Here is a 17,176-nt window from a genome sequence, read left to right as displayed (position 1 = left end):
TACGATCAAAATTAAAATTAATTAAAATTAAAAGATTTTGTCGACATTTTAAAATTTTAAAAGGAGAAAGAATAAATATTTATACATTTATACTTACAGGGTCCGTAGCTCTTTATTTATAAAGGGTCCTGCTATAGAAACATTCCAATTCGATATAAACACATAAAATACCTGTCATATGGTATTTATACATTTATACTTACAGTATGGTACTTTAATATTTTGGGTCAAAACGAGTATACTCGTATTTATACATTTATACTTACAGTATGATACTTTAATATTTTGAAACACTAGCTATGTGTATAATATGTATGACTATCCCTTTATAAACAAATGTACAATTGACCAATGTCATATGTATACAAACCTTTCTCTCAACAAACAAGCTGCAAATTGTATAGGTTTAACAATCACATATCTATGGAGCAATATTCACAATATTTGATGTGGGTTAGAAGCAAAGACACTATTATAAAGAGCTCATACAACCACTCATCATGGGAAGAACAAGCTTTCGCAGAGGATGCTCGGGGTCCCCTTGGCGGATTCGTATGGCCTCCCAAATCTTATTCTTGTAGCTTCTGTAGAAGAGAGTTTAGGTCAGCTCAAGCCCTAGGTGGTCACATGAATGTTCATAGGAGAGAAAGAGCTAAGCTTAAACAATCTCTTATTAATGGTTCACAACAAAACCCTAATAATAATAACAAATCTTTATTATTGGAGTATGCAAATTCTAGCTTCTCATTCCCATCACCTGATTCTCCTTCTGGGGTTTCTTCGATACCGTTGTTGGGTAGTCTAGAAACTAGTACTATTCTTCGTAGCAATTCAGATGCAATGAGTTGTGTTTGTGATGAAGTATTGGTGCTTGAATCTGTTGAAACAAATTTGTATGTAGGGGACGGCGGTGAGGAAGTAACAATGAATTGTAAGAGGCAGAAGACGATGGTTTCACCGATGATTAATGAAGCTTCCATGGAAGATCACTTGGATCTTGAGTTGAGGTTAGCTAGGTGAATTCTTCATCAATGAAAGTAGTAAAATATTAATTCAATTCATGCATACTTCTAGCTAAGCCAACAAGTTAATGAAACTGAACTTTGGCAATCTTGAAGCTTTTATTGTTTAATCAGCCACTATTAATTTGAATTCCTTGTCTAACTGTAATCTTAACTTGTTCTATATCTACCTTTTCTTGTCAAACATTGTTATTAATTTATTCGTAATAGTAACAAGTAATAAAACTTTCAACCAATGTCTGTACGTTATAAAGATTGACCACTCATACGCAGAGGCGGTACCAGAAAAAAAAAATTGAGAAGAGACAAAATTAAAAAAATCATGAAATATAAATCTAAAAGGGGATAAAATGTTAAAAACCTGGAAAAGTTTTTGGTCCAAGTGTCTTCAAAATTAAAGGTTTTCCCTTCAGAGTGATATCCTCAAGGGTTTCCCTTGGAGTAATAACGAGGAAACATGGATCGTGAATTGGGATCTGTGCTGCATAACTGCATATACTGTCTGTTTAAACGTCATTGTACGTGGGGCACTTGATCCCTTACAATTAACTGGAGGTTCTTAAATAAATTATATATTCAATTAAACTTTCAAAACCATAATCAGTCCAAAGGAATCAATCAATTAAGCTCGTAGCTGTGTTTTTAGTTAACTCTTGTAGTCTTGTGATCAAGGAAATTAATTAAAGGTTATATATATATATATATATATATGTGGGGGAATGATTGTCTTGCATGTGCTACTGGCTACCGCAATCCCGCTGATGATACTTGATTTCGTGTGCGTTAAAGCGTCGCAAAATATAACTTATATATAAACAGAAAGTTATCTCTACGAATGAAATGCAACATCTTACGTATGTAATCATTTGCATTTTCATATGAATTATCTATAGATGATATACACCAGTCAGTCTGAAATAATATTAACATCCTGTTTGATTAATTATTCAAATCAGAAATTACCAATTCTTAAATACGGAGTAGCAAGAAGTTGGACCAAAAGAAAAAGGGGCCGGGCTAGAATCCTGCAAATATATAAATAACTTGATAGATCATATATATCGACCGAACATAAAATGTTTAATGAAAAGTTAAACCCACAACTAACCAAAATATATGGCCTACTACTTTAATTTACTTATTTTTCTCAATGCTGATCAATCATGTTTGTCTTAACTTTATCTTGATCCAAACCATAAAGATAATTAAATCGTAATGAATGGAGATAATTAATCACAATGTATATTAACCTGTAAAGTTCTGCTTATAAAACTTTAATTGAAACGTTCAATTCCACCTTACAAAATTCGGTTAAGTATATGGAATGTATGTTGCTTGTATACTTCTTTTATTGTGTGTAAGAAAAACTTTCATTCAGTCATTAAATGTAAATATATTAGCCTGTAAAATATATCAAATTATTTAAACAAACGGCTAGATGTTAACGTGACATCATCTAACATATGATGTTGCACCATCTAACATTTGATGGGGCACAATGAGGAACCTCAACATCAGTATCTATCCGATAGCTTACATATTAATTATATACAATAAACCAGATGCAAATTTTTTCATAAAAGTTACATACAAGCTACATGTCAAAATCTTTGTGGAAAATCCAAATGTATCTTCAATCATTATTACAGTATTCCTCTCTCTTTTATAATCACACATTTTTGCTAAAATTATGACTTTCGACACAACTACAAACATAGTCGCATTAATTATCCTTGAAGTGGATCAACACAATGTATTGCTGTATAACATACAATTATATATGTGTCTCATTAACCAGTGACATGTGTTCTGGGTTAGGGTTTGACAACGAACATTTTTTGTAGATATATAATGGATTTTGTTTTTTGTAAAGTTAGTTTCGATTCAGATGTGCTGGAGACAATTTTAACTAGTGATTTGCTAGCTAACCTCCAACCCCTCCTCATGGAAAATACTTTGAGATGGGAAACCCAAGACTCGAACCAGAAACTTTGGGAAAAACTCACCTCCAGGATCCATGTAGTGGATTTAGAAGATATCCTGGCCAACCCACCTAAGTGTTTATTTTAGAGATTATGACCTGGGAATGTAATTAACTATGCCAAAATATTTATGTTATGTAACTAACTACAAAAACGTTTATGTAATGTAACAAACTACCTGTTTTCGTCTATAGTATGTAAATTACCGGTTGCCATTGGAAAGTAACTGGTTGTGCTTAGGGATTATGACCTGGGATCGTAACTAACTATGCCAAAATGTTTATGTTATGTAACTAACTACAAAAAGCGTTTATATAATGTAACAAACTACCTATTTTCGTCTATAGTATGTATAGCAGCAGATTCCGACGTTGTTGACTCACTATTCAATCCGATCCAATTCTAACAAAAACACAAATCCAATTAAAAACATCAATAAGTTACAAAATCAAAACACACATTTGTCTCATCTTTCTATTCTTCACCTACTAATGAAGATACAATAGATTATTTCATAAACTCGTCTCTCTCTTTCTCTCTCCCCCCCCCCCCTCTCTATCTCTCTCTCTCTCTCTCCCCTTCTCACTCACACACGAACAAACACACACAAGTCTTTCAAATTTGACATTCACCTGTATGCATCTGTTTCGTGGTGCTTAAATATCACAAATATGAAGAATCAATGTTTAAACAAAAAACTTTATAATGAAAGAATCTAACAGATCCATATATATATATAGAGAGAGAGAGCGAAAGCGAGAGAGAGATAGATACAGATATATATATATATATATATAGGGTTTAGTATCTGGTGGTGTAAGTAAATTTTACACTTTTTCTATTGTGTGAATGTAACTTTCATTTGGTTCATTGTATGTAACTAACTCGCTAAATTGAACGATTAATGTAAAAGTGTATACGTGACACACCATATGAGCTGCAACGTAGAAGTTTTTGATTGGTGAACATAAAATTTTTACATTAATCGTTCAAATTTAGCGGGTTAGTTACATACAATGAACCAAATGAAAGTTACATTCACACAATAGGAAAAATGTAAAAGTTACTTACACTTCCAGATACTTAACCCAATATTATATATATATATGATGGAGCAAGAAACTGAGGTGAGTTCATAGATCTATATATAGACGGTGACGAAAGAGATGGGGATAGCTGAAAGATTGGTGGTGGAATAGTCGGAAATTAAACTTCCATGTCACCATCTCGATCTGTACAACAGTGGCGGTGGAGATGGCGGAGCAACAATCTGTCCTACACATATATATATATTCTAAAGAAAATGGATCTATTCATATTGATATCTAAAGAAATTCCATCGATTCCATATCTATATGGATCAATCAATCTCGGTATACTTGTAGCATCATCTTTTTTCTTTTTTAAAGCAAGAATTAATGGGGTCGAGTCTTCTTAAAAGGAGTAAATGAAGCTCCGACAAGGGTTTAATCTCCGGCGAAGGTTTAATCTCCTTGCAGTCTTGTGGGTTTAATCTCCGGCCTGGGTTTAGATAGTGGTAGAGTTTGGATGGTGGTCTGGGGAAAATAAAAGAACAAAAAGAAACATTGATATTTGTCGGCGATGTATAGATACAGATTTGTCGGTGGTGGTGATGGTGTATAGATACTGATTCTGCTGGTGTCGTTAGAATCTCTTATCTCCATAAGCACAACCGGTTACTTTTCAATGGTAACCGGTAATTTACATACTATAGACGAAAACAAGTAGCTTGTTACATTACATAAACGTTTTTGTAGTTAGTTACATAACATAAACATTTTGGCATAGTTGGTTATATTTTCAGGTCATAATGGTGACCGGCTACGTGTTCAACCGGTAATCCTATACATACTATAGACGAAAACAGGTAGTTTGTTGCATTACATAAACGTTTTTGTAGTTAGTTACGTAACATAAACATTTTGGCATAGTTGGTTACATTCTCAGGTCATAATGGTGACCGACTACATGTTCAACCGGTAATCCTATACATACTATCGATGAAAACAGGTAGTTTGTTACATTACATAAACGTTTTCATAGTTAGTTACATAACATAAACATTTTGGCATAGTTAGTTATATTCTCAGCTCATAATCCCTTTATTTTAACCCTAATGTTCATATATCTTGATATATTATAATTCCATTCAGTTGGAGGACTGACTAATAATAGTGTTGATATAGTTTTATACTAATCAAGAATGTTTGTATTTTCTCGATCAATATTTAAATATTCCAACTCTATGTAATAAATCCAAAAAAATCATCCACCATGCACCAACTCTGAATGATCGATCCACAATATACTATGATAACTGTAAAGATCACAGACATATTTTCAATAATATTGCAATTAATTAATAATTGATATATACTTAATATATTTTATGTGTTAAATATTAAATAAAATACACATATGCCATTTGACAATCGATCATTTTTACGCGTATTCGATTTTAACTTGATTATTACTGTACCAATGGTTATCATACCATCATATAGCTATTTGCATTAGTGACATGGTGTCTTTTCCACAGACAACCATCACATTAACTTTTCACTTGTCTTTACATTTACAAACATATTCATCTTTTCTACAAACATACACATAATTTCCACATCACACCTATTTTCTTTTGCAACTTTTGTCATCTATTTCCACTCTTCGTTGTCCTCCATGAACACCCAAAGACGGATACCCTTCATCTCATCATCCAGAACAATATTCTTGTTACAAACACTCTCCATATCACCACATATTTTCTCCGTATTTTTATATTTAACATAAAGATGAATGGATCTTAATCCCCATCGTTGTACATGGTTCTCACTTGTCATTCCCTTCGTCGTTGGGGATTTAAGTTACAAAAGCATACATGTTCCCATTAGGTATCGGAGATCCCCATCGAGTAATCGAGGATATGTTTATTTGAGCAAGTATAATGTCATTGATGTGACCAACGGGTTGAAACCTTAGTGGTATCGCCATTATGTGACCACATAGGCCCACAGATGAAGGCTAGAGGTCACACGTTCCAAACTTGCCAAAGACAAGTGGAGAAACTATATATTGTGATCCCATGTGTGAGGATGGTGAGTTATCAGACATGAGTTCTATGCGATGTCCTTTGGGTACTAAAATGGTGCATGAGACTAGAGGGTTTCCACCCATATTTCTTTTTTTTAATGTCATTGATGTGGAAGATAAGTATGAGAATATGTAGTTCAACCACTTTCTTTATAAAATATGAATATCTATAATATAACTAAAAGAGGTAATTGTGGGTACACTTGGCACCCTTAATCCTTCTCTTTTAGCCTAATCCTCCATCCTTATTAATCTTTTAACTTTTTAATGTTAATCTAAATTAATTTACACTTTTTGGTTTTTCATCACCAATTTACACTTTAACCCCAATCTAAAACAATTAATTTACACTTTTTTGGTTTTCCATCACCAAATTACACTTTAACCCAATTTAAAAATAATTAACTTACACTTTTTGATATTTCATCACCAATTTCCATCACCAATTTACACTTAAAAATAATTAAGTTACACTTTTTGGTTTTTCCTCACCAATTTACAATTTCACTCAATTTAAAAATAATTAATTTACACTTTTCGGTTTTATTGGTAATCTATAATATAACTCATGTACGACAAAAAAAAAGAAACTACGATCAGCTACAAAAAGGTTTTTCTTTTTATATACTTTGCACATAATTAATCATTATTATTATTTTTAACATTGAATTCTTATGTTATTGTTATTATTATTTCTTTTAATTTAGTTTGAGGTTCGTTATGACTTTTTCTTCAACAACAAAAAATATGACCACATTAGTTCATCTTGAAGATCTTAAGCCAACACATGTTAACCATCATTTATGACTCCGTGTTGTGCATGTATAACTGTTTTGGAGTGAAATAACCCGAAGAAAATCAAAACGTTCGAGATGGTCTTTGTTAATGAATTGGTATGTGTTTTTCAAATTAGTTTACACTTTTAGAATATAAGAAACTGTAAAATTTTTATCTAACTAAAGTTGGAAAAAAAAGGTAAACTGGAATCAATATTTATATGGAGTCAATTTTCGTATGTTTCTTTTTTAGCTTTCGTATTGATTAAGTTGTGATATATGACTTAACTAATCTAAATATTATATATTAAATTTTGTATTTGTAACCTATATAAGCTCTTAGGATTTACGATTATATATTTCTATAACCTTTTAGATATAAAGTCTAAATTTGCTATGAGTAGGTTTATGATATATTGACTTTGATTATTTTGATATGGTTTTGAAAGTAGCTCATTAATAGTGTATACTTAAGATTTACGATTATTTCTTTCTATAAGCTTTTAGATAAAAAGTCGATTTTTGCTTTGAGTAAGATTATGATTATTTTAATATATCGACTATGATTATATTGAATCTGTTTTGAAACTAGCTCATTAATGGTGTATTTTTTTAGCCGCTGTTATTCTATCTAGAGAAAATGCTACATATTAAGATGATATTAAATGTTTAAGTATGATTATTTAGCATGGTGGAACAATTCATCATTTAGTTTGTGTATGACAGATATACTTCGAATCTTATGAAAATCATGATATCAACTTTAAATAATACCTTTAGATAAAACTCTTTGATCCACGTTATGTTTAGGATTTAACACAACAGCAGATGGCTTTGCAAGGTTAATTTGTTAAGCGTTTATTTTTTAAAATTGGATTAAATACATAGAAACACACTTACAGTTGTTACCAGTTTTTACCATGTTTTTTTGCTATTTGTAGGGCACTATCATACATGGCTCGGTCAATGGTGAATAGACGAAAAATTTTAGGAGTATTTTGACCGATGGAGTGACTATTCAGTTAGCAAATTTTCAAGTTGATTTCGGTATATCTATTTAATATATTTGAATTCCAATCTTTTACTTTTAGCTTTGATTAATATATTTTGAGACTACCCGTTCATTAGACGGTCCTAAACACTAGTAATTTTATATACAAACAAATATTTATATTATTATAAGTATAATATATTTAGGATTCGGATATATGGGTATGATAGATTTATAGCTTTTTTTTTTATGTTCGTCCCCATCTTCATTAACGAATAAAATTATATCCACATACCCGTCCTTATCCCCAATCAACTCAGGGTCAGAATTTTCTGGTCAAATCGAATTCAGATATCGAATTCTCATTCTCCATCAGATACGAACATTTTTGCTATTCCTAATTTAACATATATGCTAGTGTCAAATCATGGAATGGTTGGAAGACCAAAAACATGTGGAAACTGGCTTTATATAGAACATTGATTAAAGATTCGAAGGCTATAAAACCTAGCTACGATATATGATATTGACGAATTGAAGGTTCTTGCAGATTACACGGCGGTGTTGCCGAGACATCCAAGCGTCCTCATTATCCTACTACTTCTAGTTTCCTCTTATTTAATTATATTCTTCTAATTTTTATCTTTTGTTATTCTTATAGGAGTTATAGCATTATGTCAAATCTATGGGCAGATTTGGTGGTATATTTTATTTTTGTAAGCAACAATTATTGATAACGTACTATAATGTCCATCCATGATATATCCCTTTTACGAAGCCTACTCAAGCTCGTTAACGTAATAATTGTTTATTATCGGTATTTGACCTTTCTTTAAAGCATCAAACCATCTTAGCATCATTTGATGGACGTTACACAAACATCAAATCATATAGTTCTTTTCTTAATCAAGAAAGGCCGAACAAAATAACATTTACACTATATACGTATATATATAGATAGAGGGTTACAGCCCAGTGGTCACCTGCCCCCTTAAAAAGCGACTTGGTGGGAACATCACCCATGTTCGAATCCCTGCAAAAGCATATTCAACCAGCCAAGGTTTCTGGGGTCTCACCGCCAGGCAGCGTTGCAGGGTCGCTAGCTTAAGAGGAAAAATTTCTCTATAGGTAAGGGGTTCCTAGACATTTACCCCTTAAAAAAAAGCATATATACATCATACTTTCATGGTGTTTTCGAGAACTAATTAAGATATATGCTATTTAACAAGATATTTTTGTGACTATTAAAATATTTAGGTCAATTCCTATGCTCCATGTCTCCATAGTCCATACTCCATACTACGAGATGGATACCCGCACAATGCAGCGGCGATGGCGGCAACGGGTGGTGTTAGTGGCGGTGGTAGTAACAATGTGGTTATTAATCTAAAAGTAATTGACATAAATAGTAGTGTAGTTATTTTATGATTAAGGGATGTATCTTTTGATATATTGAAATTTATTAATAAAGGAGGTAGATAGTTTGAATAAATATAAGTGTAAAATATTTTAGGGATATATTGGATAGATTTAGTAAATGAGTTATGAATGTATTGAAAACTAAAAGTATTTTGGGTTTTAATAAAGGTAAAGAGTTTGAAAAAAATGGATGACAGTTTGGTTATTAATATAGTATAAATAAATGTATTATATCTAAAACTTAATCTATATTTTAAAACTGAAGGCTATTCGACTCGACCCACTTAGACGCAGCGTACCACTCGCAATCATAAAGCAGACTATTTCTGGACTAAGCCCAGTCCATTAAGAATAGATCTCTCGACTATTTCTTTCTTACATAGTTACATGAACAATTCAAATCGGGCTGACCCTGTGTTTATATTAGCTTTGTTTACAACATATATTTTTCTTTAATCTGGTCTATCAACAGTATCTTAACCTTATTTCAATCTTATCTTAATCTTAATACTAGCTAATAACCCGGGTTCAATCCAGGCTTATTAAAAAAAGTTTTGTAATATTAAATTACGTCGATGTCTATAAAACTATGAGATAGTTCAACTATACTCATAATCTCGAAATAGTATACCTTAAATTTCGAATATAAGAGCATGGTACCTGAGCAATGCGGAGGCAGTGATGGGGAAGACGGTTTAGTGGTGTCAGTGATTGTACTATTGGTGGTGGTGGCGGTGAAAGTGTCAAGTGGTGTAGGTTGATGTAATTGTGGCTTAAAGTGTTGATTATTAAAATAAAGATTTAAAGCATAAATTAATTCATTAAGGGCAAATTTGGTATTTTATAAAAACTTTTTTCATAGTGGGTGTTTATTAAGGGTACTTTAGTAATTCAGTATGTAACTATTGTGTAACTATCTCTAAATGGAGGGTGTGATAATATTTATAAATGAGTATAGATATAATTAGCTTATTAACCTGCATACTATGTAGATTATTTAAAAATCTATCATGATTAATTTATTTAGATGATAAAAATTTAAAAGACCATGTATAATTTGTTAGAGTTTTTAAAAGAAAATAAGAACTTAAATTTTTTTTTTTTATATAAAAAATGACATCATAAATAACAAAAATAAAAATGAAATAAACTTAAAGAAGGAAAGTTTAGTATCATAAGTAAATTCAAAAAAATAAATCAAATAGTTACATCTTAAGTTACATTGGACTTAAGTTAGAAAAAGACGTAAGTTATAAATCAATTAGAAAATAATTTAAACTTTAAATATAATGATGTCATAAATCAAAAAGGTAAAAAAGATAAACTTGATTTAAATAAGTGTAATAGTGACAAGTAAACATTATTTAAAAAATAATGATGTCATAAGAATCTTATTTTATTTATATAAGAGATATACTATAAGACAATTGAACTAATGATTTATTAACCAATTAAATTGCTTAATTTTATCAAATTGACTTCTGCTTATGTCATCATTTAATTTAATTATAAATTAAAATTCCTAATAATCATTATCCAAATATATTATTATATTTGAATTTGTAGAAAAAGTCTCACTAATTTATACTTTTTTATTTTTCATCAATAATTTACACTTTTTATCCCTAAATACTTAATTTATATTTATTTTAGTCCTCATTGTTATCAAACAGTATGAAAACAATCCTAATTGTCATGTAATTATCATATGACATGTGATTAAAAATAAACTTATTCGTGTTATGAGCCTGCATCATGATCAAAAAATTATGCTTAAATGTCAAGTACATAATCACAAGTATGTTTATATTTTAATTCTTAATTATCTTTCATAATAATATTACATTATGAGTACAATTGGTTTCAAAAAAATTTATAATAGAGAAATTATTGTAATATGTGCCTTGTATATATAATGAGTACAACAAACAATTTCATCAATATGTCACAGCTAATAATGACAATGACGAACTTGTGATTATTGTACTACGTACAACTTGCAAAGTATAACACTTGGAACCATATATTTTTAAACTTATAAGCTTTTATAACTTAAATATATGAAAATCTAATATTGATAATATCGTAAGTCCCATGTTCAATATTAGACACGGGTCTAAATTCTAGTTTTATTTTTATAGTACGTATCAATCTATTTTTGCTTATAACAATCTTAATCCTAGTTTTTTTAACTGATTTTTTGTTTTGTCCACTTCTTTTCCTTTGTGAGAAATCAAAAACATAATTTCATGGCGAAACACGGATTATGATTTCTCATTACAATTATTGTTTCCACACTGTAAGCCCGAGTGACTATCAATTCTCGTTTGCTACATTAGTGATTTCATACTATAAGCCCGGGTATGTCATAAGGTTGTAAATTTATGTGCAAGTAAATCATCATTTTAAAAATAAAAAGAGTAATAATAAGACAAGTTTTATAAATAAAAAAAAAAAAGAAAAAAGAAATTGCTATCGATTGACAGAAACACTTTATGCTTTTTTATCAGAGAAAAACTCACACTAATTTTTAATAGATTATTACTATATTGACCTTTACTATATCAAAGACGGCCTCATAACTCATAAGCTATATGGGTAGGCAAAGACAAAAATTCAGCTCGATATCAGTTAATATTCACTTTTACAATGGCACGGATTACACATCATTTGTGACTCTTGTATTAAAAATAAAATAACGGGCAAAAATGATCAACTAACCTACTGAAATGTTATAATTATTAGAAACATTCTTTTTTAACAAAACTTAAACAATTACCAAACACGGAAAGACGTTATCCCATGGATTGAATGGTCTTGTATAGTGTCCGGAAAAGAGTAGTTACTATCCTACACGGGCTACCCATGCTACAAATTCAATCAGTCCTAAGTCCTAACTTGCATATATACCCCATCATCAATTCATTTGCATGCTAGCCGGAGGGATTGTCAACACTCAACATCCATGCTCAAGCCCCAAACAAAATTACTGCTAATTTGGCTCCTTACAATACGTACGCCATGAAAAAAGCGGTAAAATTAACCTTTTCGCCAACATCAGTATACTCAAATATCAAAAAATAATACATAAAACCAAAGTACCAAACAACTAATTATGTAGGATAAATGAGTCAAGAGATCAAGTTGGTTTTACACTTTTACCTTTCATCCTAGTCAATATTAAAATTAGCTTATAAAAAAATTGTCATGCGATTGTAGATTGCCTGGTGTATTATTTATGGGGGATGAGAATATAAGGTTGTCGGGTATCTAAACTTAGGTGTGGAACACTCACATATTGTTTTTTAATCCATAAAAATCATGGGGGTCATGCATTTATTCATTAAACAAAAAATAATAAAATATTAGTATGTGAGGGGTTCCACACCTAAGCTTAGGTGTCGGACAACCTTCTATTCCCTTTTCCTTATTTATAAATAAATAAAAAATAATAACAATTCAAATCATAAAATAACTATTTATTTTATGGCTAGTTTGGGCATTACTTCACAAATCTACTCGTAATTGAGCGCAACCATTCCTATATGAGATGCCATCCAATACCACCACCCACCCTCCCCACATAGGTGCCACCAGTTTTGGAGAAAACCCACTGCTTAAATGCCCACTGTGGAAAAAATCTACCGGAGTCAAGGATTGAACCTGAGGCCTGAAGGTACCTAAGCCCTCCCACATTACTTTCAATGCCTCTTGATCTATGACCAAACACTAAAATCACTAAATCATGAAATAATTGACGCTATTTCAACTAGTGCGCTACCTATTTATTTTATAAAATCATTTACAATCAACCCAACCCAAAACGAATTTGACCCAATATGTCTCTCATGCCCCGCCTATTTGCAACAACAAAAAAATGCAGAAGCTTGTTAATTGCAGGTAGCACCAGCTAGTGATTATAAATTCCTACATCGTTACAATATAAACTCTTATAAAGTGGATTCCTTAGACGAAAACCTTCAAATATACGGGAACTTCCAAATAATGAATCTTGCACCGAGCGGATAATTTTGTCATTAACTTTAAAATCAAGTAATATATCCAGTGTTCTTTGATCATGTAGCCAAGAAAAATAATCAGGTTCAGCTTATGGAGAATAAATCTAAATGGAACATACCTAGATGGTAATTAAAACATTCAAAACAACACCTAATTCTGCGTTGTAGACGTTACACACTTTGTTTTTAGTGAGAAATTCCAAGTTCAAATCTGGACACCAACGAGTAATAGTTCAGGTAGTGTAGAAACAAATGAGTCCTATTAAAAATTGAGAAACAGATATCTTATAGTTATGGATTCCTATTATACAATATCAAAGGAGTGTTTCCATACTTTATCAACATACTGTAGAAACAAATCAAACATAATATACCTTGTGCAAATGAAAAAGGACTTCATAAGTCATGTGTAATTCGCTCATTGTTATTAAATAATTCAAACAGAATCTACTAGGATTATTGGTCTCAGTTGAGAATGAGATCATAACGATTGAACTTCATATGAGCATTTTATTTGTATAAAAAATTGGTCTTAGTTGAGAATGAGATCATAACGACTGAACTTCATATGAGCATTTTATATGTTTAAAAAGCCTTTTTTTTTTTCTTTTTTAAGACATAGTATCAGGTGATAAATTATTTGAAATGTATATTAAACAGCAATATGTTAATTTCACTAACACTTGCAGTTTAGATATATGTTATCGGATGTAAATAATATTTTCGCTGACTGAAATGATGACGGATAACATTCAACACATATAAACGAAGTTCTTATATAATTGCAAATGTTTTGTTACTATTCTTTCCAAATAAACATGATAATATGACAAATGAAGAAAATCAATTTACATAAACAATCAACAGATGACTTCGAGCTTGTCATAACAGTTCACAAAGATTTTCATCATAGTGTGACTTTGAAAACCTGCAGAAACCATAAAGACAAGTAAGATACAAACCAGTGAGCCATCATCAAAAGTAGCGTTTAAATTTCAAGAACTATGGTTAGCTCAGGATGTATAAGTGCCAAACATGGGTTAAAATGTGGTACTTTTAGCACATGCCCAGATGGGTTGTGTTGACTTGCCGATACTTTTTTTGTGTTACTTTATTTAAATTTTCTAAATCACAAACGTAATTAGCACATGCCCAAATGCGTTGCATAGACCAATTAGTATATAAATTGTTTGAATAGATCAATCCAAGATGTGAAAAACACTGAAATATCACTTTAAGCAACTTCCAACAAGCTTAACCACTTGACCCGTGTGGCTGTGTCATTGGTAAGTTTTAATAGTTGAAATAAAGCCATAATCCAAATCATATCTTTCCAAATGAATTTGACATCGGACTAGCCATAGAAAGCCATAAAAACTACCTGTCCTACGTCCTACTAGTTATTGTTTGTGGCCGCAGCTATTTAAAGATAAAATAAATAAATAAATCTACTTGCAAAATCTTATTCAAAGCATTTGACAATGCAAAATCAGCAGGATGCAAGTCCCCCTTTTCATAAATAGCAAGCAGTTCTTTGTAACTTGTAAATATCTATAAAATGTAAAAGAATGTATAACATCTAGTTGACTCATATGCCTTTGGATCTGTCACCTGTTACCGAAAAAAGCCCATATTGCCACCAGTAAGGTCAAATCAAGATCCAGAGAAAGTGGGGATTGAGAAGATCATAGCTCTTCATCCTCCATAAAGATGGCAGAAGAAGAGTCAGATTTTGACATCTTCTCTTGCAGTTGAAACAAACAAGGAAGCATGTCTGTAAAGCAAAAACAAGGGTCAAAAGTCACATTAAAAGGTAATAACAAAAAAGAAGTGAATTCACTTTAACCACGTACAGTTAAACAATATGACAGATTTAGTTTCCTATTGATGGCGTTACTATACTCCCATGCAACAATTTTAACTTTCGTGGCTTTGTGTCTAATTGAAAGATATCAACATTAACAATGAACAGATATATTTACTGACTCATTAAACTTATAAAACTATTCATCCAATTAAAGATAAAAACCTTAAGAAAATAATGATTCTACACAATGCATGCACATTAGAACATTTGGGTAGCAGTCAACTCATCCAGCTTACAGTGTCTCAATATTAGACAACACCTAGAAGCTAGAAGATCAATAATGCAATGATATGAGCCATGCAGGATAACATTAAAACAAACAGCAAAAACCAATTGATATTTATTATCCTACGAAGCTTGTTACTTTGAGCAATTCATAACCAGCAGTCAGTACTCTGCTCGTGAATGAATTATCTCAAAAAACCAGAGGAACTCTACATTATCTAAATTCATTTCAATGACTTTCCAAATCCTTCATCACAGTTATAAATTAGAATCTGTAGATATCAAAAAGGAGCAAGTTGCAAAACATACCATCCATGAGAATTTTTTTATCATGCATGCTCTGACTTTGTGGATTAGGGTCCTTTAGGTTCCACTTTCAGGATGTCGTGAACTGTCCTACCGATATTCTCAGAAATCTCTTTTATGTATGGAAAATCAGCCTCCTCAAGCTGCTTGCATGCTTCTTCAAACTTACCAATAATTGCCATATCACAACCTTCCATATCATCAAGTCGTATGTTTGGAAACTTTGTCTCCTGAATCTCCTGGATGACTTGCTGGCGACTTAGCAGGATGGCAAGCTTCTTCACCTTAGATAAAGGAGCATTGAACTCGTGACTACGATGGAGTTTTTTCACTACATGGGGCACCACTTCTGATAGAACTAACCTCCGACTACTCAAGGCCGCGTCCTTACTTCTCACAGACTGAGAATTCCCCGTCTTGAGAGCTTCATGGGTTTTTATAAGCTTATTTTCCCTCTCTGTGGCATCCCCAAGTTGTTCCCTAAGATGGGCGATTTCCTTATCTTTCGTTTCATCAGCAACGAGTTTTTGCTTAAGACCCTCAATCTCTTTCTCCTTCTCGGCTATAACTTTATCCATGTCCGAGATATTTGAGGCAACCTTGGCATTTCCAGACACACTATCATTCAACTCATTTGCCAGTTCCTTAAGCTTGGCAACAATCTCCTTCTTAAGAACTTCCTGGATTTTTATAAGCTTATTTTCCGTCTCTATGGCATCCCCAAGTTGTTCCTTCAGATGGACAATTTCCTTATCCTTCGTTTCATCAGCAACGAGTTTCTGCTTAAGACCCTCAATCTCTTTCTCCTTCTCGGCTATAACTTTATCCCTGTCCAAGATATCTGAGGCAACCTTGGCATATTCAGACGCGCGACCAAAATCACTTATCATCGTGCGACCAAAAAAAAGTTTAATAGAAAAAAGAGTAAATTGCATTTTTGGTTCCTTTGTTATCCCTCATTTTGCAGGTGCAGTCCAAAATCACTTATCATCGCAGCAGTGGTCCAAAAATTAGATTTTCGTTGCACTCTTGATCTAATTAGTGATGGTTGTCTATTTTTCATCGTTAAATAGGTGAAAAATTGGTAAGTATATATTTATTTATTCGGTTACAATTTATCATTGTTTTTTCAATAATCTTTCCGATGTAACTGTGTGAAAACGTATTGTATTATATTAATGGGTGTTCGGAAGATTTGAACTATATCCCTTACATTGCATTCTCGAGTTTAATATATAAGGAAAAGAAAAGATAAGAATTGAGAGGGGAAGAAACGAGAAGAAATGATAAACATAAAAGTCATTTTTGGGTTGAAAAAAACTTAAAGAAAAGAAAAGAATAGAAAGAGCTAATTACATTCTTGAGTTTATAAGGATTGGAAAAGAAAAGAAAAAAAAATATTTATTTTATTATTATGTCCTTATATATTTTACAACCATTCCAGAAACAACAAGGGTA

The 17,176-nt window shown here is 31.7% G+C and overlaps 1 protein-coding gene across 1 annotated transcript; it reads left to right on the top strand.

Moving 5' to 3' along the window:
- Nucleotides 1-423: 423 nt before the first annotated feature.
- On the top strand, nucleotides 424-1,020 carry LOC122587981 (probable transcriptional regulator RABBIT EARS). The gene has a single exon (XM_043760129.1). The coding sequence runs from the start codon at nucleotides 424-426 to the stop codon at nucleotides 1,018-1,020; it is 597 nt and encodes a 198-aa protein (XP_043616064.1).
- The last annotated feature ends 16,156 nt before the right edge of the window (nucleotides 1,021-17,176 follow it).

The sequence above is a fragment of the Erigeron canadensis genome, chromosome 2, assembly GCF_010389155.1.
Source record: "Erigeron canadensis isolate Cc75 chromosome 2, C_canadensis_v1, whole genome shotgun sequence".
In the NCBI taxonomy this organism is placed as follows: Eukaryota; Viridiplantae; Streptophyta; class Magnoliopsida; order Asterales; family Asteraceae; genus Erigeron; species Erigeron canadensis.
Note: the sequence above shows the minus strand (reverse complement) of the source record. Positions and strands in the feature narration are given on the sequence as shown.

Excerpts from the sequence above, each read along its gene's own strand:
- LOC122587981 (XM_043760129.1), top strand. The coding sequence starts at position 424 with ATGGAGCAATATTCACAATATTTGATGTGGGTTAGAAGCAAAGACACT.